This window comes from Heterocephalus glaber, unplaced genomic scaffold (assembly GCF_053883595.1).
Source record: "Heterocephalus glaber isolate CG9 unplaced genomic scaffold, H.glaber_assembly_v1.0 deba00001532, whole genome shotgun sequence".
NCBI lineage: Eukaryota > Metazoa > Chordata > Mammalia > Rodentia > Bathyergidae > Heterocephalus > Heterocephalus glaber.
The window spans coordinates 12,715,590-12,743,027 of NW_028258330.1; the positions used below are offsets into that span (position 1 = coordinate 12,715,590).

At 38.2% G+C, this 27,438-nt stretch overlaps 3 protein-coding genes across 14 annotated transcripts in view; 2 read left to right on the forward strand and 1 right to left on the reverse strand.

Moving 5' to 3' along the window:
• Slx4ip (SLX4 interacting protein) overlaps positions 1-13,682 on the reverse strand; it is a 186,897-nt gene extending 173,215 nt beyond the window's left edge. For 9 of the 12 annotated variants that reach the window (XM_087189075.1, XM_087189070.1, XM_087189069.1 and 6 more), the window contains exon 1: positions 12,293-13,314. The gene's annotated coding sequence lies outside the window, so the exon portion shown is untranslated. Of the gene's footprint in view, positions 1-12,292; positions 13,315-13,499 lie in introns of those variants that run through there. The other 3 variants (XM_087189076.1, XM_087189071.1, XM_087189079.1) reach the window with 1 other exon arrangement.
• An 11,673-nt stretch (positions 13,683-25,355) lies between these two features.
• On the forward strand, positions 25,356-27,376 carry LOC147824646 (uncharacterized). The gene is made up of 2 exons (XM_087189082.1): positions 25,356-25,565; positions 27,156-27,376. The coding sequence occupies exon 1, from the start codon at positions 25,356-25,358 to the stop codon at positions 25,545-25,547; it is 192 nt and encodes a 63-aa protein (XP_087045208.1). The 3' UTR covers positions 25,548-25,565; positions 27,156-27,376.
• Positions 27,198-27,376, forward strand: LOC147824647 (uncharacterized). Its single transcript, XM_087189083.1, has one exon. The coding sequence runs from the start codon at positions 27,198-27,200 to the stop codon at positions 27,345-27,347; it is 150 nt and encodes a 49-aa protein (XP_087045209.1). The 3' UTR covers positions 27,348-27,376.
• Positions 27,377-27,438: the final 62 nt, after the last annotated feature.

Consider the following 27,438-nt stretch of genomic DNA (forward strand, 5'->3'; position numbering starts at 1 on the left):
TAGACAGATGGCTCTAAAGTGAAATCCACACCCATGTGCAGAAATTCTAGTCACCATTTTATTGCTCAAATGTAAGTAAACAACTAGAAATCACCTACCATCTCAGACAAGACTCTATCATGAAAGAAAACCAACCAAACAGAAAAAATTATTTGGCTAACACAGATACTGTGCAGGCAAAAAGAAACATTAAAAATAAACAAAAAAACTATTATTAGGGAAATTTGAAATACAACATCCATGAAGCAAAAAATAACTTGAAAAAAGGAAACTTAGAAAACAACAACTTAAAAAGTGTGATAGCTGAAATGAAAAATGTATTGGAAGAGTTGGAAGACAAAGCTGAGCAAATCTCTCAGAAACCAGCAAAACAAAAAGATGAAAAATAAGAGAAAATAAAGAAACAGTTTAGGAGGACTGGCACATAAAAATCAGGATGAAAACAGACCCATATTTAGGCATATATTATAGTGAAATTTTAAGCACTGGGAACAGAAAGAATCTTTTCAAAAGTTGGAGGGTAGGAGACCTGAGGTACAGACTTCAAAGGATCTGGTGTCAGATCTGGCCCAGAACTCTGAAAGTTAAAGAAATATCTTCAAAATTTTGAGAAAATTGTTCCCAACCTCTAACTGCATTTAAACATAAAGGAAAGAAACATTTTTAGACATGCAAGGTCTGAAAAAAATGTCCCATGCCTCCCTTCTCAGGAAGCTACTAAAGACATGCTTCTCCAAAATGAGGAAATTAACCAAGAAAGAGGAAGATGGAAGGGCCTTGGATTTAGCTCAATGGTGCTGCCGCCTGCCTTGCAAGGGCAAGGTCCTGAGTTCAATCCCCACTACTAAAAAAAAAAGAAGAAAAGAAAGGAAGATGCAGGAAACAGGAAGACTGAGCTAGAAGAGCCAAGCAAATCCCAGGATCCTGAAGGAGATCCTTGCACCGCAGCTGTGAGCACGAGGGGTACCACCAGGCCCAGAACAGTGGCACATCCAGCAAGGTCTGCATGTTTCCAGACAAATTTCAGTCAAGGGTGACGAATAGGCAACTGAGGTAGGGCAGGTATGCTGAAAGCTAACAACTGAGCAATAACAAGGCAATTATTATTTCGGGATAAACAAAGACTGTACAAAAGACAAAAAAAAAAGGCAGAAAGCAGTTAACAATATAGCTCATTTATGACTAGCATTATACTCATAACAATAAGCACTGAATCTCGACCTAAATATATGTTTGCAATATTAGAAAGATGGAGAGTATGAGTCAATATATGTGGTGGGGCATACCAATTAGAGGGAACAAAAGCTCTAATGTTCCATGGAGTGTTCCAGAAGCAATGTCTAAGATCAGTAATAGTAATAACAACAACAATCACAATAGTTACAATGAAGCAGAATCTGGCAAGTATTTCAGTTTTATGTACCATTTTTCTCCCCCTTTATTGGGGACTGAACCTAGGGCCTTCACACTGAGCTACAACCCCAGCCCATTTTTAAATTTTTACTGAGACAGGGTCTCACTAAGTTGCTAAATTGCACACAGTAGGCTCAAAGTTGTGATCCTCTTGCCTTAGCCTCCTGGAGTGCTAGGATTACTGACATGCACCACCATGCCCGGCTATGGACTCAGTGTTTAGGTGGCAAACTCTGCCCCAAACTGAAGACCCAGGCAAAAAAAGGTGACTGAAAGGAGGAAGGGGAGAGGAGGCTGCCCTTGGTTCCTGAGCCCTGTAGGTGGAACCATTTGCCTGCTGAGGTCTGGGGCAGAAACTTTCAGATCAGCACTGTCCTACAGAAATATAACACAAACCACAAATGTAATTTTAAATTTTCTAGTAGGTACACTGAGTAAGATGAACAAAAATAGGGAAAATTGATTTCAATACTGTATTTTATTTTAACCCACTATATCTAGCACATAAGCACTTCAACACATCCGTATAAAACATGTATATTCTCACTGTTTTAACCCAGTATTGAAATGGGTATTTTATTTATACCTCTAGCTTATCTCAACGTGGACTGGCCACCCATAGAGTGCCCAGCAGCCCTCATGGTTAATGGCTACCATGTAATAGACAGCAAATTTTGAGAGTAGTTGGGGTTTCTAAGGAAGAAAAGAATCTATTTGTGTGTCCTGAATCCCTTACTCATAAAACAGGGAAAATAATGCTAATTCCAAATTATTGAAAGGACTAAATAAGATATCGTAGGACTGTAGATGTAGCCCTTCCCAAGTACATGTGAAGTCCTCGGTTTGATTCTCCAGACTGCCCCTCTCAAAATACAAAACCACCCAATATAATTACTTATAAGCACTAGACCTATTATGAGCATTATTATAATAATTACTATTACTTAGTCAATGGTGATTTTCTAAATATCTGATGTTTTTTTAAAAAAAATCTGATAGCCTTTAAGCCTGATTTTTTAAATGGGAAAAAATGTTTATTCAAACTCTAAATTATTTATTTGTTTCCACTCTTTGAGTAAAACAAGTTCATGATTTAGAAAAATTTTAATAATGTCCATCTTCATCTTAGCAAGCCCATTTAGATATAGGTGTAAAGGGGGGGGGTCCCCTAAAAATATCAAAGACGTGTTCATAAAGGTTGTACTGAAAGCATTAGGTACACCCTTAACATTATACCGCTTAAGCCTCATAAATATAAAACCAGCTGCTCTAAGTCAGACTTCATCAACTTTGCTAAAAATTTAGGGAGTCCTTCAGTGGGTGTTATTAAAGCATACTCAGTAGACCAACCCAATGGAGACAAGGGGGAGAGTGCTCAGCAAGTACACAACCAAAGGAGAAGCACAGGTGATCTCAGTTTTTAGAATTACACACTGATTTTCCCAAATGTCCTTCCTTTTCTAAAGGACAATCAGACCACACAGAAGGCCAAGTCAAGACTTTGGTTTTTTTTTTGGTATATCCTTTTATTGGTACATTTTAGGTGTGCAATATAATGACATTCATCATTGGAGACATGCACCTTTACATACTCTCTTGGTTCTTATTTTTTCCCCCTTCCCCTGCCCTCCCTTCCAAGTCAAGACTTTCAAACCCTGTCTGGGACTGATAGATTATGCTCCACACTACATTTTCAACTCACGAAACAGTTGTGTGTGTGTGTGTGTGTGTGTGTGTGTTTTATCAAAGTCCTGTGTCTCAAAAATATGATCTGTAGGAATGCAGAACTACAAAGCAAGTATTTCTATATAAAATAATACAGTCTTCAAAAGTAAAATAGTCTATATGGGAAAAAGGAACCACATAATATATTTTTAAATATTTCAGTCCATTTTTAATATCATGAGTCACTCTGTCTCAAGGGATATAAATTTTTCTCATTTCCACAATTCTTGGAGACTCAAAGCCACAATTTTTGAGCTAAAAGAGATCTTATAGGTCATCTACTCCCAGCTCTGCCATCCATTACCCAGAGAACTTAGGGCTCAGGCCAGGACCTCACAGATGGCAGCCCAGCCAAGAGCTAGCTGGGGTCTTGCTGAGCCCACTGAGGGCAAACTAGCACCCTGTGTCACAACTGGAACTGCCACAGTGGATGGCTAAGCAGACTGTCAAAGCAGGTATGGAATTCCTAAGACACTAACTACTCTCAGCACCTACCAAGGTATAAGTTTAGGAAGCAGAGCATGGCACCAAATAAAGCTACCCGACTAATAGTTCTTTTCTGCTCATCAAAGAAGGAAAGAGTAAGAGACAGAAAGAAACTATAGTTTTAAAAATGTGGTTTATGCTTATGCATTATAACATAGCACATGTCCTCATATATAATATATAAATGAGTCAGGCATAGTGGTGGACAACTGTAATCCCAACAACTCAGGAGGTTGAAGCAGGAGGACTGTGAGTTCAAGGCCAGCCTGGGCAAAATATCAAAACTCCATTGCAAAAAAAAGAAAAAAAACCACTTTTTTCTTACTGTTAAATAAATGAGTGAGTTCTACCAAGATAAAGCCCATAACACATTTGGACATTAAGTTATACACATAGACCTTGAGCTTGCATATTTGCTAAAGTCATTTCAGATAAGGAAAGCAGCTTTCCTTCAGTTCACTGCTGGCACTTAGAATGAACTGAACAGTGAACTGAAATCTGAAATGAACCGAACTGATCAGCTGAGTACAGAACCTTCACAAAATTCTTGTTTTCATAGGAAATTTCCAAAAACATATTAAATCTTTACAAATGTTCCATAAATACCAGACACTGATCATTTCTTTGATATTCCAGATGAATATTATCCTCTGTCATCACTGTGGGCACTGCTCTCTGAGCTGCTGTGGGGGCGTTTGCCAGCCCCTGACCCCTGCAGCTTCCTGTCTTCTCTCCATTCATAGCTTAACTAGAGAGGCCTAGAAAACTAAGGGACCAGGGCTCAAGGGATGTCTCCAAGGCTCTCCCACAGGAATTTGCATGGACTTCAGGGAAAAGGCACTGAGACACCTGTTTTACACGTAAACTACTATACTACTTTTACTTCAGAATTAGGGTGCCCATATGGTGACACAGCTGAGTCACAGTCCGGTGAAAAGTATCCCTTGGATTTGAGCCTCCCATTTAACTCTTCCTGCTTCAGCACAACAGGCCCCTAAAGTCTCTTCTATTTCTGAAACTTTGGCACCAAAATCCAACAGTAACTCAAGAAATACAAAATGACAGTATACAAATCCTTCCAGAGAGGAAAGTAAGAGGGAAACCACCAATTCCTTTTATGGAGCACTGTTAGCAAAACCAAGAAAGGAAAATCACAGTCAATTCTACACATGAACATAGAAGCAAGAATCCTAAACAAATAGAAGCCATTTGAATACAGCAACCTATAAAAAAATCAAAACCAAGTAAGGTTCTCAGGAGTACAAGTTGGTTTAAACTAGAAAAACCACATTTAAAAAAATGAAGTACAAGAAAGGCACATGGTCATTTGAAGAGGTAGAAAAAAATAAAAACACTAGAAAGTAACAATATAAAAAAATAAAATGTAACCAAATGTGCTTAATGAACTATTAAAAGCAACATGTTTGAAACTGGCAGAAAATGTAGAATTTAAAGTATCACCTAGAGTAGCATACCACATATAAAAACAAAAAGGAGTAAACTGAGGAGGATTTATGTGCAAGACCTCCTCACATGGATCTATTAACTTAACGCAATTTCAACCATGGAGACGTGAGGAAGAGCAAAAAGAAGAAAGCGAAAGCAAAGCAGGGAGTCTGTCTTCCCCATACAGCAAACTAAGGTGATGCTACAGTAAATAAACTGATGTAGAGATGATTCAAAGGCATGGAGCAGAAACAACCCCACATACCGATGGAAATGAGCAACGGGAGCAGTACTGCCAATCGGTGAGAAATGAAGAGACTTCATTCCATGAGCTGTGGTCAGGCAACTACTTAAGGTCATTGGGGGGAAAATGACATTGGACCATTATCTCACAACGCACAAAAATCAAATAAAAATAGTTAAAAACTCAAATATGAGAAACAAAACATCTTTTAGAGAACACTCTTATGAACTCAGAATAAAGAAGTTTTTAATTAAACACAAATGTACAAACTGTAATTCAAAAGAGTGGTAGATTTGGCCACATTAAAACTGAAACTACTTGGACTAGAGATGTAGCTCAGACAGAGTTTTGAATAAAGTTTGAATACGCTGAAAAACATAGATGCTGGTGTCCCTGCCCATGACCTGCATGTCATGGCCCAGGCTACATCACATCTGTAACTAGTCCTGCCTGTGTCCCACGCAACTCCTGGTCTCTGCCTCACCATGCAGGCTGCCCTGTGCAGGGTCCCCTTTCTCCAAAGGCAAGTTACCCTCAGAACCAACTCAGAAGCCACCTCTTCTGGGAGCTCTCTCTGAATCCCTAGATGGAGTCACACTATCTCTGGGCCACCGCTGTTCTTCTATCCTCACACTTCACTCTCCGGATTCCACAGAACTCTGGTCCCCCTTCTCTCTCTTCTAACAAGCTTCCTGGGGATAGGGTCTGCTCCCGACCTCTTTACACCTGGGCGTGGCACGGGTCTGCATCACAAGTCTGCTGGCTCAAGCCTCTCAATGTAACTAAATCACTGCTCCAGAGTATTAATTTATTTTTTAGATTTTTATCCATGTATCTAATGCACCTTTACTGTCCCCAACCTCCAATTAAGCCTTCGTGGGAGGAGGTCGGGGCACTCGAGACCCTTTTAATAAATAAACAACCCTGTCATCAAGCAGCCACAGTTGAAAAAGCTGTCATTCATAAATAAATTTCATACACAGAATACTCTAGTCCTCCACATAGAAAATAATGGATAACAGATCAGAGATACAGTTCAAATTTAGGCCATAAAGATGAGTTTTTCAGTGCATAAATATTTTTTATCCTTAGGATACTGATATTCTACCACTCATCTGAATGGAAAAGATACTATTAGCCTGTATACTAATTTTCAAACCTGGGAATATCCAGAGGTTTGTCTAAACTTGTTTTACTCATAGGAAGGGGCAGTAAAAAGAATTAAGATGTGTTATATATATGTGCCAGCTCACCATAATGAATGCAATCATTATGTACTGTAAACGTGCTAATAAAAATAATTACTTTTGTATGCATGTGCCCACACACACACACACACACAAACACACACACACATAGTGTAACTATGCAACTTAAAAAATTTTTTTCCTACCGAAAGAAAATTACTTTCCTAGCCCTCAAAGTTGCTTTCCACAGACAGCAGCAGGCTTCATGCCTAGGGTTTAAGACAAAAATGTTAAAAAGCCTTTGCCACTAGGGCTATTGGTGAAAGTATAAATTCAGTGGCATTTTGATTTTGCTGCCTGTTTTATACAAAACTCAAGACAATCTCCAAAATGATGACTTTTCCAATACACGAAAGCATGCAATTTACAGAAGCATACTGAAAAGTCTTGAAGCGTATCATCAACCTACAAATAAAGCTCATCCCCTATTCTACATTCCTGAGCCCACTTTCTCTGGCCTCAAAACAGGCATCATTCACCAAGAGGACACTTTGATAATGTGTGACCCCACCAGAAATATGTGTGCATGTATGTCCAAAGAGGGGAGGGAAAGATCCTAAGATTTTTAGGAAAATTAATTTTGGGAAGGAATGGAAGTAGATTAAATAATATCGCATGATTGTCCTGTCATTTAAATACAGAGCAGAGATAAACTCCAATAAAAGAAAGTCAATGACCTTCTAAGATTATTCTGTGGGAAAGTCTACAACAATCTGAAATTCCCATTTGTCTTTCTTTTAGCATTGCTGGCCTGTGTCACAAGTGAATAACCCCCCCTAGGTTTACAAAGCCAAAAATTAACTTTAGGCTTCTAATCTCTAGATTTCATATTTTATCTAGAAAATTATTAATGCTTTTATCATCTTCAAAAGCTCTCATTAGCTATGAGAGCAGAAGCAGAACACAACAAAGACCCTAGAAATTCTGAACTTGCAGCTATGATTCAAGAAAGAAAAATCATTTCACTGCTGCTGCCCTCCTACAGCACACACTAACTTTATCACCCAAAACAATGATATCAAGGAAGGAATCACAAACTAACAAAACATAAAAAAAAAAAAGACAAGTGAGCCAAGGTCTTATTGGTGACAATTACAATAAAATTTGAAAGGGCAACTTCAGTGTAAAAAAGAAAATCAGCTTTTCTTACTGTTCAAACACTAGTTCATTTCGAATGTCAGTGTATACTTATAAAAACACAAAACAAAATAGGCAAACAAACAAGCTCCAACATGGAAAAGGACATATCATAGGCAACAAAGTATTAGGACTTTTCTGTCATTCAATGTAGGTCAAAAGTTAAAATTCTCTATGCAGATTAATTTCATGACCAGACCTACCTTTCACTCATCACTGCACTAGGTGACCCTTGCTACATGTAGGCTCCCACCCAACAGGCCCTGTGGGGATGCTTTATTGACAGCAACATGGAATTATTATTTAATACCTTATCAGAACAGACCAAGGGCCCGAAGGTGATGCAGTCATGTCCTCAGGTCCCAGGCAAGCACATTCTTCCACCCTGCCTCTTCATGTGACCTCAGACTACCCAATTTCCTAAGTCTCTGGCTCTCTTATCTATGAAATGGGATAATTTCTACCTTACAGGTTCCACGAAGATCACAGGAGCACAGACACATAACCACTTGGTGCCATGCCTGGTAGCCACTGGCTACTCAGTCTCACTCTCTAACATGCGGAAGGGGGGGTGGCACAAGCAGACAGCACAATCACTACACTATGAAACCCAAACTCCACTGGGGCCACTGCTGTGTTCTAGTCTCCTCTGCCATACAAAAAACTTCACTTCACAAATGCAGTCCTCTTAAAATCAAATCTTTTCAATACAAAACTGCAACATGGAGAATAAGTCACTGGTTGCTAAGAGTGAAGGTGGTTACTACAGAGCGGTAGCAGGAGACAACCTGGCAGGGAAGCTGTTCTGGATCCTCATTTCAGTGGGTTACACAACAAAATGCATTAGTCAGAACTCTCCCAACTGTATCAGAAGAGTGGATTTTCCAGTTTACCAATTTAAAATACTTTGTAATTGTAAAAAAGCTAATTTCTCCTAATTAGAGAATAAATCAAAATGGACCAATGAATTTTTATAACCAGGACATTATAGCTGCACTATAATCGACTTACCAGTTATACTATACTCCCTGTAACTGTTACATACGATTCTAAACAAGCACTGATCTATTCAAGCACAAAACATAAATATTTTAAATGTAAAAATGTTTGCAAAATGAGACTCTGCTTTTTTCTAACACAAGCAAAAAGGCTCAAAACATCAGTGGTGCTATCCAGCTACTGGCAAAGGGGAGTTTTATGACATTTCTGCCTGGCTTTATAAATCCCTACTTTGCTACCTAATTAGCAAGTTTCCAATTTGCACATATTATTTTCTTCAATTTCTAAGAAGGAATATAGAAATAGTAGACTTTGACTTTAAGAATTAAAACAGCTTAAAATGATTAGACATGTTCACATCAAGAAATAACCATCCACCGGGTACAGGGACACACATCTATAATCCCAGCTACTCGAGAGACTGAGACTGCAGGACTACAAATTTTAGGCCAGCTTGGGCAACACAGCAAGACCCTAGAGAGAGAGAGAGAGAGAGAGAGAGAGACATTGAAACAGATAGACAGGTATGTAGAGAGAGGGGTACATGTCCCCTTAAAAGTCAATACATGCATTCTTTTCTTTGTTTTGTTTTGTTTTTACAGTCCTAAAGATTGAACTCAAGGCCTTGAGCAGGCCAGGCAAGTCCTTTACCACTGAACTACATCTCCTGCCCCACATTTTGCACTATAAAAGAGCCATAATGCCTCATCCATAAAAGATGAATTCATAAAGTACACAAAAGCAAAATCCCAACATAAACATGTTTTAGCACTCTCATCTTTTTTTAAAAAAATTGAATAAGCTGAAAAACAAAGCAAAGTGAAAACAAGAATAGTGAAAATAAAAACAATCCAAATGGCTATCAACTGGCAAACAAAACAGTAGAATACTATTCAACACTTAAAAAGGAATGACTGTTTATACAACAAAGGCACATCTCAAAATAATTATGAGTGAACTAAGCCAGACTCACCACCAAAACAAATTATGCACTGCAAGACTCCCTATAGATAAAAACCTAGAAACTTGGGAATATTGAACAACTAGTGACCTGGAAAAGAGTAGTAGAAGGACTACAAAGGAGCAAGAGGAAACTTTTGAGAGTGATAAATTTGTTCATTGTCTTACGGTGAAGGTTTCGCTGATGTGTACATGTAAAACATGTCAAGTTGCACATTTTAAATATATATATATATATATACACACACACACACACCTATCTTACTGTATCACAGTGGTATTTCAAGAAAGCTGGTTTTTATTATGGGCCTTTTTTTTTTTTTTGGTACCAGAGATCGAACTCAGGACCTTGCGCTTTTGAGACAGACGCTGGAACCACTGAGCTAAATCCTCGGCCCTATTACGGGCCTTTTAAAATTAAAAAAAAAAAAAAAACAAGCAAAAGGTGTGTGCATTAATAAAATCTTAATAATCCAAAGATTTAAACATAAAAAATAAGATAGCTACTACTTACATAGATGTTTCTATGTGCCAGGCATTTTAAACATTTTTCTTGTATTAACCTATCTAACCCTCATATCAAGTCTACTTTACAAATGAGGAAATTGAGACAAAGAAGTTAGGTAATCTATATAAGGTCACACAGTTGGTAAGCAGAAAAGGTAGGATTTGAATCCAGGACCTCTAACTCTAGAGTTCATTTCTTTATTCACCCTGCTCTACTGTCACCCTCAACAAACAATGCAGCATGTAAAAATCAAAAGCAATGCAAACTGCCACACAATACTTTTTTTCTTACACTCACAGAACATAGACATACACATTCACTACAATTTGAAACATTCACAGGAGAATAAATAAAATAATAATAACCTTCATTGTTCTTTTCCCTATTAATAGACGAAGGGAAAAGAGACAGAAAGGCTGAAGAGCTTGCTGAGGGCACAAAAAATAAACGGCAAATTGATCAGTTACTAGGAAGCTGCTTCACCACATTCAAAACCCAATTCTCTTCATTGCCTTCACAATCCTAATTATTTTAAGTAAAACCACAGGGAGGAAAAAAAATCTCTACCGTACAGCATTACAAAAAAAGTGAAAGTCATTTGCTGTTCTTTCAAATACCTGACTGGCTCCTTAATTCTATGCAGTCTCAATCTCTGCTGATAACTGGGCTGCAGTGGCTTTAGAAGCTCTCCAGGTGGCCCTCCTGTGGGCCTGAGGTTGAGAACTCCTGATGTAGACGCCTCATTACAGAAACAAAAGAAAGCAATGTGCCATAAAAAGCTCTTGTAGGGCCAGGGATTTAGCTCAGTGGTTCCACCACCTGCCTCGCAAGCACAAGGTCCTGCGTTCCATCCCTTGTACCCCCTCCCCCCGCAAAAAAACCTCTGGTAAACCACAATCCAAGGCTTTCAAGTCAATAACTAAATGAACTTTTTTGCAGACTTTTGAGTTTAACTTATAACAAATTAAAATTTAAAATATCCATACAGGATAGGAGAAAGCAAGAAACAGCATCAACGTCCTCCTCTTTTATTTTAATACCATCCTAGTGGTAAATTGGATGTGAAGACTTAAAGAAAAAACTACATTTTGAATGTTGTCAGTTACATAAAAGCATACTGGACCAGCAAATCTCTCTTCAACTTTTTGGAATGCTAACTTGGTATCATGATCTCAACTCTGGCCTAAAATCAGAAAAAAAATATGCAAAAAATATCCATCGCATTTAAAACATTTAATTAGCTGATACCACTGTACACTGAATCTGGTTAAGAAGCCCAGGTGGAAAAAGGCGGCTAATCCCTTTATCCTACGTCCTGTATCAGCAGTTCTTGAACTTTAAGGTACACTTTTGGGGGAAGATTCTGATTCCCAGATCTACGGTGGGGCCTGACTTTGTATTTGTATTTGTAACAAGATTTCACAGGAGTTTGATGCTGCTGGGTGATGAACCACACTTTGAGCAACAAGGGCCTAAAGGAACTTGAATCCTAATTGCAACACTGGCTAACTGGCTTACACATATGTTTATATCGAGCGTCCAAAGAGTAACTATCAACATAATTTATTCCTACATGAGGAAAAAATTGGGGGTTAGAGGAAGTGAGAAATAAAATACTGGTTTGTATATATAGTCTAACAGTGCTAAGAACTATAGAATACTATGTGCTCCTGGTCACAACCTAGGGGTTGGGGTGAACAAGGCCTCCAAGTTGTATTAGTTTACTGCTTCTTTTTATACAATCTCAAGCATTTAATAAATGCAGTACTGAATGAATGTAAGTATATGCAAACATAATATGTATTTACATCACACTCCAAAATTATCTGGGAAGAGAACTACTTTTGTACATGTGGATGCAGGCGGGCATAATTTGATACCAATAACTGGCCCATCTGCTGGGTTCCAGTTTCTTTCTTTCTTTCTTTTTTTTTAAACGTTTTCTCTTTTTTAAAGCCCAGGCTTCTCACACCCTGGTAGTTAACAACTTTTCAGCTCTTTGAAAACAATGATGAGAGGTTGAAGCACAGGGAGAAGGATCTGGAAAAGCCGCCAAAAAACATACAAGGGTAGGCAAACATTCAGTTGCAGGGAAGACCATCTTAGGTCGCCAGAAGTTCGTCTTACCTATGATTGTGGCAGAGTTTGGGTTCGGGCTTTATATGCTTTGTTACTGTCCAGGGTCACTGGTGGAGTAGTACCCAGCTGTGGACACTAAGTCTAAATAGCCGGCAAACTACCAATCCTACTCTCAGATGGTTCCAGAATTCGTATTTCTGACCCACTTCCCCTTTCCCAGGGTACCCCGCGTGACTGGGCACGCAGCCACCGCCCAAACACAAGATGATCTCGATAGCTTCGCGTCCGCTTGAAGCCGGAGCCAGGACTTAAAATGACGGCGAATCACTTAGTGAGCTGGAAGGATAAAGCATGGACTCCGCCCTAGAGAAAAATGGCCTCCACCGACGCTCACGACTTTCAAAACGCTGCCAAAACAAAAATGGCGATACAGGCTGGCCATTTAAAGGCTGTTAACGCAAAGAATGTGATTGGCAGGTGATAAGTTACGGTTATTCCAGTACTATGTAGTAGTGGTAGGGAGAAAATAAAACGCAGTATCACTGTGGTTTGATACCTGAAAAATCATAGCTCAAGAGTGGAAAGTATTTTCCATGCGCACAGCGATGAGAGATTTTTTTAAACGTAACTTCTTCCCTTATTCTTTGGAATGACCCAGGAGAGTAAAAGTTTTGCCTTTGAATGGGAAAAACCTCGTAGATAACCCGGAAACAATCTGCTGAGGGACACCACTGTGGAGAACTTCTCACTTCGCTGTAACCCTTGGCTCCAAGGACTAAGGGCGGAAGCCAGCTAGAAGGCGACCAACTCTCACTGAGCATGTCCAGCCTCCAACCGGATCCAGGGAGGTTAAGCTAGTCTAGCACTTGTTTCCTCGTTTTCTATGCAGCTATAGAGAGAGGCGGGGTTTGGTGCTGAGCGGCCGACTCTAGTGCTTTGTGATTGATCAATCACGAAGCACATAAAGCCAAGAATGATTGCCTAGCTTTTATTCATTAAATAAATGCCTGTGAAGGATACATCAAAAGGCAATTTTGTCCCCTTTTTAGGTGTTATTTACATTTGAAGAATTATTTAAATTTTACAGTTTCTACAATTTGCTGAGATTGACGCTAAATAAATCCCGCCCCCTAGTCTTTCCGGCTACTGCCACCGCTGGAGCGGACCAGAAAACGCGGAGAAGCGGATTAGAGCTGGTCCGGGCGCCATCTCACACCTGCGCATGCGCCATTTCGGCCCCCCGGGCAAAGGTTACCTGAGTCCGCGGCAGCGGCTAGGCGTCAGGTTCGGGATCCAGGGTCCGCTGGCTGTGGCAGCGTCCTAGGAAGTCGCAGCGTCGTGGCCAGGTGAGAAGGCTGGAACCTCAGATGGAAAAGCCAGATGTGCGGCCGAAGACGGGCGTTTGTAGGTGACTAACGCCCGCAGATGTCGCCCTTGTTCTCACTGGAGGGGGTGGGGACAAGGGGAGGCCACCTGGCTTCGGAGTAGCTGTAGGCATTGAGTACTTGTTGGTCGCACGGCGTGAAGCGTGTGGAGATGGAACCCAGGGTCCTTGCTCACTTGCCCTGTGGAGCAGGCGGAGAAGGTGCCCAAGGAAACGCGGAACGCCCCCTTCGCCCCTCCTTCCCTCCCGGCCTACCGAGGCCTTTGTCCGTCTCCGGGTGGCGGGTTGCACAGTGAGCCCGAGACTCCTGGCGGGGTGGCTGCCCCCTTCTCTGGGGCTGGACGGCAGAACTGGCGTAACGCTGACAAATGAACAACAGGATTCTAGAGTGACCTAGGTAGTTTTTCCTGGGAAGCGGACTGAGATTTGAGGGCAGGAGATTTATGAGACAGGACTTTTTGAATCATTGCTGAGGACTGAAGGAAGCAGGATTGGACGGAGCGAAAAAGTTGAGCTGTAGTGCAGTCCCAGAGAAGGTCTGCTCCACCTCCATAGCAACACTACTGCTGGGTGGCCCCTTCCCAGTTGTTCCAAGTTGGAGGAAAAGGTCAGGCCTTTATATTCCTGCGTTGGTCAGTCATTGATGTCTGTTGTCTTGGGAGGGGCGTAACTTCACCTCTCCAGCCAAGTCAGCCCTGGAAAGGGGCTGGCAGCTGTGGGCTATCCCAGCTCTCCCAAGAGCTGAGGAAATACATCTTTCATTCTTAACAGGGATCAGAGTGGCCTAGGGATTGAGAAGTGCGGCTTTGAGGGAAATAGAACGTGAGGAAAGGATAGGGAAGAAAACTTTAGGACGCGTGCTCCCAGAAAGTGAAAGCCTAAGGATGAGCCACCCTACCTGGAACCGAGGGCAGTTACCGTTGTGTCGCTACTGACTCCCTGCTGTAACTAAAAATAAAGTCAGTAAAAACGGATTGAGATTCCATCAAAAGAAATAGAATAGAAAACAAGTAGTAAGGTTTTGAAAATTGAATCAACTCTGCAGAAGGTGTTAATGCATATAGTATTTTGTTTTCTCCTAGAGAGTATTTAATCATGTTTTGTTAGGTTGCCTCTCATCTTGGAGAAAAAAATCATGCCTTATTCATCTTAGTAGTTTACCCTGAACCCTGCCAGCATGTAATAGATACTAAGTGAGCATTTGAATAAAGTTACTGTCACACATACTTGATGTGAAAATTGATAAGTCCTAGAGGATGCGAACACTGGAGACATGATTGTATTTGGGTCTGTCTTTATAAAATTTTCTAGTTTTTTGGTTTTTTTTGTTTTTTTGAGACAGGATTTCCCTTTGTAGTACAAAGGCCCTGAACACACTATGTAGCCCAGGCTGGCCTCGAACTCGGGGCAATCCCCCAGCCTCAGCCTCCCAAGTGCTGGGATTACAGGCATGCCCCACCATGCCTGGCAACATTTCCTAGTTTTGTAAGTGACCAGATGTTAGTCAAAATGTTAGATGATAATGTATAATGGCATCGATCAAGTAGGAGAGTCGAGAGAGGCTTACTTTTATGTATGATTTGTATTGAAGATACACTTCCACTGGTAATAAGAATTGCCATGTATTGAGCACTTCCCACACGCTGCACACTGTACTAAGCTATGAATATTTATGTGATAAGATTCATGATGGGGCCCTATGTTACAGATTATTACATTGAGGCAGGAGAGAAGTGATTTGCTCACAGTCATAATTAAATTGTGATGGAAGTTAGAATTCCTATTGTTACTCAAAGCCTTTGCTCTTAAATAACCAATATTTCTGAACATGCAGATCAAGTCTCTGTCATACGAGGATTCACATTTAATCATTTGGCAACTCTAATTTTATTATCACAGAAACAAACATGAACTTAAACACACTGTCTTTGCTACTTTGCTCTTTTAGTTTCCTTGTTTCTTTCATAATTAGCTTATCTGGCTCTCACACTCAACTCTCCTATAACATCCTAGATTCTGATTCAGCCCCTTCCCCCAGTTAAATTAGCCCCAAGATGACAGACACTCTTTCTTGAAAATTTGGATATTTTATAACTAACTGAAACTGTCCAGCAGAAGTAGCCCTCCTCCCTTAGGGGACCCACTTCCCTTAGCCTGGACATTCATTCCAGTCTTCTTTCCTGCTACACTCCAGATTGATTCCAGTAAGTGTTTTTGTTTTGTTTTGTTTTTCAAATAGTAACAGTAATTACAATCACTGAACGCAAACTGAGTACCAAGTATTATGGCAGTTGCACAACCACTTTATGATATGGAAGTTACTGTTATTCTCCTTTTGCAAAGGATGTAACTGAGGCATAGTAAAATTAAGTGCTTCATCCAAGGCCCCATGGCAAACTGTCAAATGATAAGGTAGAGAGTCAAAGCCCAAATAATGGGATTTATTCCTTTAATCACTACCTGATAGTCCATTCTTACAAAAATGTACTTCATTGTACTTTACTTTCTGAAAACTGGCAGGCAGAAACTAGATCCCCGATGGGCTTTTTATGCTGTACTAAGAAATTGAAATTTCACCCCCAGTCAAAAGTATCACTAAAGACTTCTGAGCAAAGCAGAAACACAGCAAATGTTTTTGTTTTGCAAGATGGCTATTTTAAGAGTGCAGAGAACAAATCAGTGGGAGTAGACTGGAACAGTGGTTCTCAAATTTTAGGTTCAGCATTACCTAGAAAATGTATTAAAACACAGACTACCAGATACCACCCTAGAGTTCCTGACTCAGTAGGCCAGGGCAGCTGGATTTTACTTAAGTTCCCAGGTGATAGTTCATACTATTGAGACTACACCTTGAAAAGCACTGACCTTCTAAGCAAGAAGGTCATTTGAGACTCATGAGGGACTGGTCTATGGCCATGTGCAAAGGTCCTGTCAAATGGTAGGATGTAATGACTGACTTAGGAGTGAGGAAAAGGGCTGAATCCACATATTCATATTTATTTACTTATTTACCAAAACAGCAAGTCCTGGTGGAATAGAAGTTTGGGAAGCAGAGAGGGTTTGTTTTTATGTGTGATGGTTTTATACTATTTGTAGGGACAGTTAAGTTAAAGGTTAGCAGTAGCAGTTGGGTGGATTTGTGGATCTAAGTAGGAGATGAATATGGCAAGAACCATTAGTAGATACTTTATAATACAAACTTAGGGTGCAAATGAGACCATGGAGTCAACCAAAGACAAGTCTTGAATAAGAATGAATAGGTGGGTAGAAACCAAGGCATCATTAAAGGAAGCTGAGAAGGAACAAATTTCAAAAACATAGTAGAATGATTCAGAGAGATCAAGTGATGGGATGGGACTAGGATTGTTACAGTTTAGAGCTGAAAGAAACCACAAAGACTTGGTCACCAGATTTGTCACTTAATCGACCATTTGGGAGGTGGTGGAATCTTTAGAAAATAGGGTGTAGTGGAAGAAAGCCTGCTCATGGGAGTGTTCCCACAAAGAGGATATTGGGACCTGAGCTTTTTCCTCTTAATCTTTTCCACTTCCTTCCCTCCATGAGGTAAACCAACTTCCACCATATGCTGCCACCTTGGTGGACTGTGCTGCTATAGACCCATATGGTTGGAGTCAGGCAACCCTAGGCTGAAATTGTGAGCCAATATAAGTCATTTGTCCTTTGAAGTCATTAAAACAGTGATCTTTACAATCAGCAGTTTTTGTGGAGAACAGAATGAAAGCAGATTATTTAGGTTTGAAGATGGAGTGGGAAGTGACTCTTGAAAAAGATTTATTATACGAATCGAATGAGATTGTATAGTATATGCAGGGGAGGCTGGTAAAGGGTAATTGCTTTAAGGAATTTGTCTTTGGTTCTTTTCAATAGAGAAAAATGGTCCTGGTTATGCAGGGAAGGAAGACCTTTTAGAGTGTAAGGTTGGACAGTTGAAGAGGGGATGGTGGCATTAAAACCCTGAAGACACTGGAGAGTGGGACTGGAGCATGGGTAACAGGAGCACCAGTTCCTTGTCTTGACAGGCTTGGGTGAGGTGTTTAAGATGGAAAACTGAGACAGAAATCTGTGTTTTTACAAGAGGGAATGGAAAATTGAGAGTGTTAATATCTTACAGCCACGGTGTCCTCTGGCCATTAGATTATCTGCAGAAATAAAGGCAGAGAATAAAACTCTGAAAAATGAGGAGGGATAGAAATTGATCCTATAGAGATTCAGAGTAGTTCAGGGGCACATAAAATCACTATGTAATGTGAAGGTCTCAATCAGCGGGACATTTAATCTGGAACAGTCTGGCTATCAGTGTGATACCCATTCCTTTCTCCCTGACCAGTGCCAACATGAAATGGCAGCCAGATTGTAAAATCAGTGAAAAGGGATGAAAGAATTTTGAGACAACTCTATAAAAAATTATTGCCTTTCTGGTAAGCACAGCCTACTGCTAGGCTGCTTGTCATTTCTCAGTAGTCACTAATCAATCAGATCACTTCATATTTTTGACTGCCTACAGTTAGTGAAGCTCCCATATAAAATTTGTGATTTTTTTCAGAATAATATTTATTTTTAATTATAAATACACTGAATTCACAGTAAGGATGAGGAGGAATAGCAGAAAATATTAAATACTTCTGTGTGTCTGAACCTTCGCTGTATTCTGTGACTGTAGATCCATGCCTGACCAGGCTGAGCATCGGTAGTCTGGCTACTGGATGTAGGTCAAGCTGACTGTGAATGGTGGGATTGGGACAGTGATAGGCTTTTGTAGAATGAAAGCTGTAGAACTCAGATATGATCTATTTCATCAAGAGTATGCATACAGTATCTTTACAGAACTAGAAGACTCTGGCAAAGCTATGTTATTTTAGCTGATACATATAGAAAAGAGAAAAATAAGGAAAAGTGTTCTTTGCTATGCTGCCCACTTGGGTACCACAAAGACAGTATCAATTCTTCTTTAAAAAAAAACACAACAACAACAACAACAACAACAACAAAATATATATATATATATACTGTACAGATTAATGGAGTACCATGTAATATTTTTGGTGTGTGTGTGTGTTATATCATGTTTAAATCATGTTAAATTTATGTACTTTCTCAAACATTTCATTATGGTGAAAACATTCTAAATCCTTTTTTCGGGCTTTTTTGTAGTATTCTCTCATATGTACACAGAAATGCCAAAATACGAACTACTGTACAGATATTTTTCATTTAACAACCTATCTGGTTAACAGCTGTTCAAACTTATGACCAAGGAACACTCTTCTACAATCTGCCTCTCAAAGTTACAACCTGTCTTTTCTTTTCATGCAGTTCTATACATCTTGTTTATAGTGCCGCGGTGTCTTTTCGTACAGTACACTTTGTTTATATAGTACTTTAAATTTTGCTGATTGTACTGTACAGTACTATAGTTTTATATTCTATCATACATTATAGTACTGCACGTAAGAGTTATACAAATAAAGGCAAAGTCATCAAGTTGGAGTTTTCCTTGACCTTTCTTTTTTCTGAATATTGGAATGTACATACTACATACAATTCCTCATTTAGCAACCAATTCATTTAACGACCTAATCGCAGGAACATATTTTGCTTGTTAAATGAGGAATGTCTGTATTGAAAATCAAATATAAAAACAACTACTTGGAACTCAGGAACGAGGGATTCATAAAGCCAACACTATCATTGTAAAAGAAAATGCATTGTAAAATTTTATAAATGCTAGGAATGGTGGTGCATGCCTCAGCACTCGGGAGACTGAGACAGGAGGACTGCCACAAGTCCGAGGCTAGCCTAGGCTATATACTGAATTCAAGGCTACATAGACCCTGTCTCAAAAATTTTTGAGTAAACTTTATCAAATATCATAATCACAAGAACTGGAATAATATAATCTTCATAATTGAATTACACAGCATAATAAAATATACGGTGAATGTGTAAAAGTAAAGAATTATTAATGTAAAAGACACATTGCCACATTTATCTCATCTTTCTTTCTAATTTCTGAAGCAATCCTTGCAGTTCTCTTTCATGTGTGTCTTTTCATGGCTGCTTTGATGTCCCAAATTTATTCAAAATGTTTACAGCAATTTCTGTCCAATAAAAACATTATGGTATGTCTTCATCCATCTTATTCACCAGATCTAGCACTGCGTGGCTGCTTGCTCTTTCCCAAAGTCAAAATGACCATGGTAGGTAAATGTTTTAAATTGATTCAGGACATTGAGGCAGCCATGACAGTGCAATTAAAGGCCCTCATGAAAGAGTGCTTCCAGAACTACTTTAGAAAGTGGCAAGAAAAATGAGATAAGTGTGTTCAAGTGAGAGGGAGTATTTTGAGGGAAATAAATGGCAATGTGTCTTACTGCAATAATTTTCTTCAACATTCTTTGTATCTTTTTATCATATCACATACATTTTGTAGAAGTTTTTAAAACTTAACTAATTTTTCAAATACTTGAATATTGTGCCCCCCAAAACCAGCAGATGGCATTCAGCAAGCCCAGTAGGCAAAATCAATCTTACAGAATAGTCCCTAATTTTGTAGTAAGCAATATACATGAATTCTAAGTGACATTGTACGTATGACACAAAAGAATAGTTTGATATCTATTGTTCAGCTGTTCAGTTAATTTGGAATGTAACAAAATTCCTAGGAGCCTGTCATGGGCCCATGGTGGAAATTGAAGAGAGTAATCTCTGTAATGCAAATTGGGGAGGGGTAAGTTGTTGTCTTTAAAGACTATTTATGATCCAAAGTATCCTATTTTCCTTTCTTGATCTTTTATGTTTATAGCTATTCAAAAAGATTACATCTGTAATGAAGTAGAGGTATAGCAAGCTCCTCATTCTTCTGTTCATTAATGTCTTGATGTTCATTCTGTGTTGAGAACTTAAAACACCTAAATTTAGCCCAGCTACTCTCTCAATGGACAGAATGGATGCATTTGCCCTCTAACTTTGGACAAGTAGCATGAGGTCACTGTTAACCTCTGATGTACTGAACATGAGACTCAGAAGAAATGCAAAGTGTAATGTGCTGGGCTGTTGACCTCAGTGACCCTCCCAAGTAACCATCATGATCTCTGAATGTTCTCCTCATCCAGTACAGATACAGTATTCCTCACTTAACGATCTACCTGTTTGATGGTTCAGACTTATGACTCGTATTTTTGTTGTTTTGGTACAGTTCTGTACATCTGTTTAAGGAGCCTCAATGGTTTTTTTTTGTACAGTGCACCTTGTTTTGTACAGTACTGTAATTTTTGCTGATTATACTGTACAGTACAACATTGTAGTTTTATATTCTCATACATTATAGTGCTGCATGTAAGAGTTATTCATAAAAGCAAAGACATCAAGTTGGAGTTTCCCTCGACCATTTCTTTGTTCTGAATATTGTAATGTACGTACTACATTACATTTTAGGTACCAGTCCAATTAATGACCTAATCAGAGGAACAGAACTCAGTCATTAAATGAGGAATGCTTGTGGTAGAAATTCTGAGACTCCACCACTCAAGATGAGCCACTAATTCTTGACTTTTGAAAACTGCTCAATAGAATACCAGCTGAGATTTTTAAGTGTAAAATCTAAATTGAATAGCACAGTTAACTAACAATAATCCTAGATCAGTAATCTAGTGTTTTGTCTTTTATAAAATGGTCTTAAGATCTCATAAACTCTCTATGAAAACAAAAAAAAATGAAAAATATGAAACTTTTTGAATGATGTGTGGTGTGATTGAGAGAAAAGTGTAAGAAAGCATAATCTATGTTAAGATTGCCGCTACACTTTTTCTAAACACAAGGCATTTCGATGAATAAAATGATAAATATCCTCTGTTTTACTTGACCTAAAATTGAAAAATCTCATTTCTTTTATATTTCTAAATGATTTTTTTTAAAGCAGTGTATTTAATCAAGATTCAAAAGAAAAAAAAGAGCAGTGTTACATACTACAAGCTAGGTTAGGAGGGAACAACATCTGCCATCTTTTGCTGCTTCACTCCCAACTTGAAAAGTTCAGTGAAAGACCAGAAACCATGAACTTACTGTATTTTAGGGACTAGCTAGTTACTGCTTTGTAATTTTTTTTTTTGGTACCAGGAATCGAACTCGCAACCTTGCATTTGCGAGGCAGGCAGTGGAACTACTGAGCTAAATCTCCGGCCCTCCTGCTTTTTAAATTTGCTCACTGTGAGCACATTCTTAAGAAACTTTTGTTTAAGACTTAGGAATCTCTGGGTATCCATAAGATAGTTCCATACCATTTGGAAAGACTTGCCCAGTGTTTTGAGGGAAGGACCATCACTAGATAAATTGAATTTAGCATAAATTTATATTTTCCAAATTGCATCTTCCATTTGCTCTACTGCTCAGTGTAATGAACCTTTGTAAAAGTCAAGGATTTAAAAACTTTTTTGTCAAATTTATTTTCAATATGAGTTATTTGCTAAGAAATCTTTTAATTTGAATTATCCTGAGAAGCAGAATATAGAGTCTATGACCATGGACTCTAGAGTGTTAACAAGAATATTATGCTGAGATATAAAGCATTGAGAAAAGAAAATGTCAGCTCTTTATCAGTGAGGGAATTGGTCAAATTAGAAAAATCTTCATATCAAATGCTATACCACAATTAAAAATCATAATAAAGAATTATATGAGAACATATTATAAACAGTATTATCACATTTTTGTTAGAACCAAAAATATTTTAGATTTCATTATTTTCGATATTTACTAGCTTTAAAAAGTAAGCTTATATTATTAGAAAAAGGTAGTAATGGTAATTTTTATTTTTTTAAAAACCCATAGGAAAGAAAATTGAGAAGAAATAAAGTGTTAAAATTTTATCTCCCAAATATGTTTGATTTTTAAAGCTCCAGGAGAGGACATGAACAAAATAAGTAACATTACCTATGTATCACATCAAATATGAAATTTTAAAGCTATGTTGTTTTCTAAAAACTATCACTGAGTCTTACTTAGTAACTAAGTCCAATGTGCCTGTCACTGGACAGTTAGTTGGTTATATGGGCTGTAGAACATGTAGCTAGAAAGCTTTTAAATGAAAGAAACAAAGTAGTTAAAGTTAAGGCCAATGGCATTTTAAGAGTGCAAGCTTCAACTGCTGCATGGAGCTGGCCTATTATGTATGCAGTATAATAGTGTTTTTTTATGGATTAAATAGGAAGGCTCAAAAAATGTTTTATAAAATAAAAAGCCCTGTAATCCTGATCCTAATCATTTTCCAAGCCTCTCAGAAAACAGCAGAATAATCTGTCACAAAATAGTTACCTGCTCTCTGCTCTCCATTAGCCAAATCAATATATGAGATATGGAGAATTTGAAGAAGTGGGAACCTGTAGGTGTTTAGTAAACGTTAAAGGAATCAATCTTAAATCAGTCCATATCAGTTACTAAAGCAGGAAGTATTGTACTAGGCCTCAGTGATTGGCAAATAATGAGTTTTCAGCCAAAATAAATACCAGGTATAAAGAAATTTAAATCTAGAAAAAGATGCATAAACCTTTAAGTTATCTTTATGAAAAGAATAGATTATTATACATAAAAGAGAGCATCTCTTAACTTCCAACAAAATCCAGAAAATTCATTAAATGTAGGAATTAACTTAATCCTATTCTGAGACCCCATTTTCACTCTTCTCAAAGAAGATTCGGAGTATGCTGCATTACATGCTGTGAACTACATGCAGAGCCAGCACAACACTTTTCTAGATTGGCCGTTAGAGATTGTGGTTTAATTTGTTTTGATATGAATGACATCTGTGTTGGGCAACTTTCCATCACTGTGACAAAATACCTGAGATAAATCAAATTGTAAGGAGAAAAGGTTTATTTTGGCTCATAGTTTGGAGGTTTCAATCCATGGTTGGCCTGTTGCTTTTGGGCCTGTGGCAAAGCAGTATGTCATGGTGGGAGCTCATGGCAGGGAGTGTTGCTTACCTCGTGGCATCCAGGAAGTAAGTCCCCCCCCCACCCCCGTTATGTTATTGCACCCTCAAATCTCAAGTGCTCTAAAGCTATTTCAACAGTAGACTTTACAATGGAATTTAATCATGATGCAGTTATTTATGAATGATGTCCTCTAAAAACAACATAAGCATGTCAAAAAGTATGGTCTCTAAAGACTGTGAAGTATGTAAGATTCCAGAAACGGCCATAAGATTCTTTCATTTACAAAGTGGGTCATGTTTTCTCCATCCAGTACTTTAAGCTTAGCCACAAAGTCCTTGTAATTGTGAATTTAGACCTAGAGGAGAAATAGTTTCTAGTGCTGGGAATAATATATGTATGTAAGCATAATACTTGCAACCTTTTGTGTATTTGTAATATATACAGTATCTATAGACAGTTCAGGCTATTTATTGAATTGCTGCCATGTTTTAATACTGATTTAAATGTTAATGGGTAGGTAGAAAATGTGCACATATCTTTCTAATTGTATTTATACAAAGTAATTTAGGAGATTTCATGATACTAAAATATAGGTGGAACTGAAATCTTTAGCATGTCTCATAGACGATGGACTATCAGTCATCACAGTCTGTGAGTTTATCACTAATGAGTATCCCTAAAATGTAAAAGTATAAGAAGGCTTTAAAATTTGTCTAGACTTGAGTTTCCAAACCTTATGGGTCCTCAGAACATAGCTTTCCTGGGCTCTATGCCATGTTTGTCAAATGAAAGACAGGAAACAAAGTGTGTATTCAACACCAACTAGGTCTAACCTTAGGCAGTATTTTGGCCTCAAAATCTTCATGTACCCTAGGTTGAGAGTAATTGTGGGGTAGGGCTACTAGTAACCCACGGCAAAAAATATAATGCAGTGGTTCAACACATAAATATGGAAATACCACTTATTCTGATTCATAACTCCCATGCCAAAGTCTTTTGCTACAGTTGGAATCTGTACTTACTATATCAGTCTCTGTTAAAATACCATCATTTACATTTTGTCAGAACAGGAATCCTACATTCTCACTGCATGTTTAAGGATTACCATTTGATTCTTCTGTTAAAATTATGACTAAATGTAATCATTAACACTTAAGAGCTTAGCATGGTGGCATACACTGGGAGACTGAGGCAGGAGGATCCCAAGTTTGAGCCCAGCCTAAGGCAATGTAGTTTGCTGAGATCCTCAGAATAAAAAATGGGCTGTGGATGTAGCTTTGTATGGAGGCCCTGGTTTCGATCTCCTGCACTGAAAGAAAAAAAAAAAATTGTTAATAGAAAGTAACCGTTGGGATGTAGCATAGTAGAATGTTAGCCATGGGTTCAATCCCCAGTGTGGAAAGAAAGAAGGAAGGAAGGAAGGAAAAGAAAGGAGGGAGGGAAGAGGAGAGAGAGATGTTAATAACAAATATAAAGAATGCATGAGTATTTCCAAAGGTTTTTTGTGGCTTTCCCTGCAACTAATATTGTTTCTTTACAATAGTTGAGTAAAAGTAAAGTACTGCTTTATAATGTTTCCCCAGTGTGAGGTCCTGCTAACCCTTAGTGTCGTCAAAATATCTCCCATTATTAACACTGTAAAATATTTGGTTCAGTTTTTATTGGAGTGCAGTGCATTATTTAAAATGCTTTATAAAATAATTTGAGAGAATTTACATATATAATTTTTTCTTCATTAACTGTAATCATTTCTTAGGTGCCCGGATGCCAAAGGACTATGAGCTTTCAGAAATTCTGGAGAGACTACAAAGTTCTGGTTGTTATGGTGCCCTTAATTGGGCTCATACATATAGCGTGGCACAGAATCAAAAGCAGCCCTGTTTTCCAAATACCTACTAAGGAGAACATTCATGAGCCAGGCAGTCTAGCACTTGCAAGTCCACCAAACAACCAAATGCAAGGAAAATAGAAAGTTTGCAGTCATCAGGTAGGTTCCATTTAATCTGGTCAGTTTTTGGATTTGTTCCAGTGATGGGAAACTTGTTTTGCAGAGCTCTGGCAAGAAAAAGCCTAAACTGGCAAATTACCTGCTATTTTCTATAACCCACCTTTTTATTTTTCCTGAGACAAAGAAAACTAGTTGTATTCATCTGTTAGCATCTCATATTTTAGCTTCAAAATAATGTTACTTTTGAGAATCAATGAATAAAGAATATGTTGCTATATAATTTGAGTCTATAGACCCTCATTGGTATTCCAAACTCCAAGAAATTCTAAAATCCAAAACAGTTTTCATAACTCCTTTGGCAGCAAAACTTGATCTTAAGTAATATGAGGCAATTTGAAGTATTTATTCCACTTAATACGAAAATTTAGTTGAACTGCTAAAATGTTGTTTGTGAGTGTCACACTATATAATTGATTATGAGTATGCACTAATTTATTTTGATTATGATTGTTAGACACTATAAAGTCCAAGAAATTCTGAAGTATCAAATTCATCTGGCCCTAAGGGTTCCAGGTAGAGAAATGGCCGTGTAATTATAGAGCACATTCTGTTCTAATAAACCTTTTCAACCTTGAAGTAAGTGTTAAGTACTATGCTACAAATTTTGGTAAAAGTAGGTCACTTTAAGGTTCTGATCCTTACAGAAGTAGAACTCAGTAAGATTTTCCTCATTTAAAAAAGTCCTCAGGAAAAATAAATAAAAATCAAAAAGGCCTCACATTTTGCTTATGTAACCTTAATATATTCTTTGTAAAATTAGAATTCATAGTTTTAATGGATATGAAAAAGGGAAATTAGAAGAATCATTAATCATAGTCTCTGTTGTGAATTTTATGTATAAAATCTAATGTCAGGTTACCATATGGAAGTAACTTTGCTAGGGTTTCATCTAAGTGTGTTTCTCAGATTTTATTGAATCTGAAATAACCATTGAAATAATACTTAAGTATCTTGGCTGTTTCTAGCATAAGATACACAAACAGGAGGTTTTTGTGTGTTTGCTGTTGTCGTTGTTGTTGTTGTTTTCCCCTCCTCATGCCATAACCAGGGGTTTCATAGCTTTATCATTGAAGAGGGAAAGCTGGCCAGGTTGCCTTCACTTGGGTTGAGCCCAGTTGCCATGGTTATGGCCTTTGAACTAAATTGGAAGCAGTAACCAAAATAACCCTTTGTATAACATTTCCTCTTTTTACCCCTTCTTTGCACATCTTCAAATCTTACTGTAAAAAAATAAAAACATTTGGGAGTATTTCTTTAAGACTCAATGACCAAATTCTTAGTTTATAATGTAGTGTTTCTCTCCCAGAAACAAGTATGTAAGCTTTCTAGCTCTATTGTGTATTCTAAAATCATTGAAATACAAGCACTTTTTTCTGTATTGGGGCAATTTATTGAAGAATAAAGCAACATTAAGCCTAAGTTGATTTACCTTTCTCATTTTCTCAAGGCTTCTGACAGTTGGAGTTTCTTTTCATAAAAATGGAGAACATAAAAATAAAAAGTAAACTGCAGTCTACAAACTAGTTTGGAATTATTCCTCTAAAATGTTTTATTTTTTATTTGTTCCAGACAGAAGCAGCTTTGAATCTGAGCTTGATATTAAAAGAAGAAATGAAAACCAGTTGGATTAGAAAGAACTGGCTTCTTGTAGCTGGGGTGGCTTTCATAGGTGTCCATTTGGGAACATACATCATACAGAGGGCTGCAAAACAGTCTGTGAAATCTCAGGCAGGAAGCAAACAAAAGCATATTGAAGAATGAAGTAAAATAAATACTTGGAATTACCAGTATGTTAGTAAGTCATTATGTGTTGATTAGCTTCAGAAACACTGCACCGTGTAATTTCATAGCC

What these genes read in the sequence shown, in the direction of transcription:
- LOC147824646 (XM_087189082.1), top strand. Translation starts at nt 25,356, where the DNA reads ATGAGCTTTCAGAAATTCTGGAGAGACTACAAAGTTCTGGTTGTTATG.
- LOC147824647 (XM_087189083.1), top strand. Translation starts at nt 27,198, where the DNA reads ATGAAAACCAGTTGGATTAGAAAGAACTGGCTTCTTGTAGCTGGGGTG.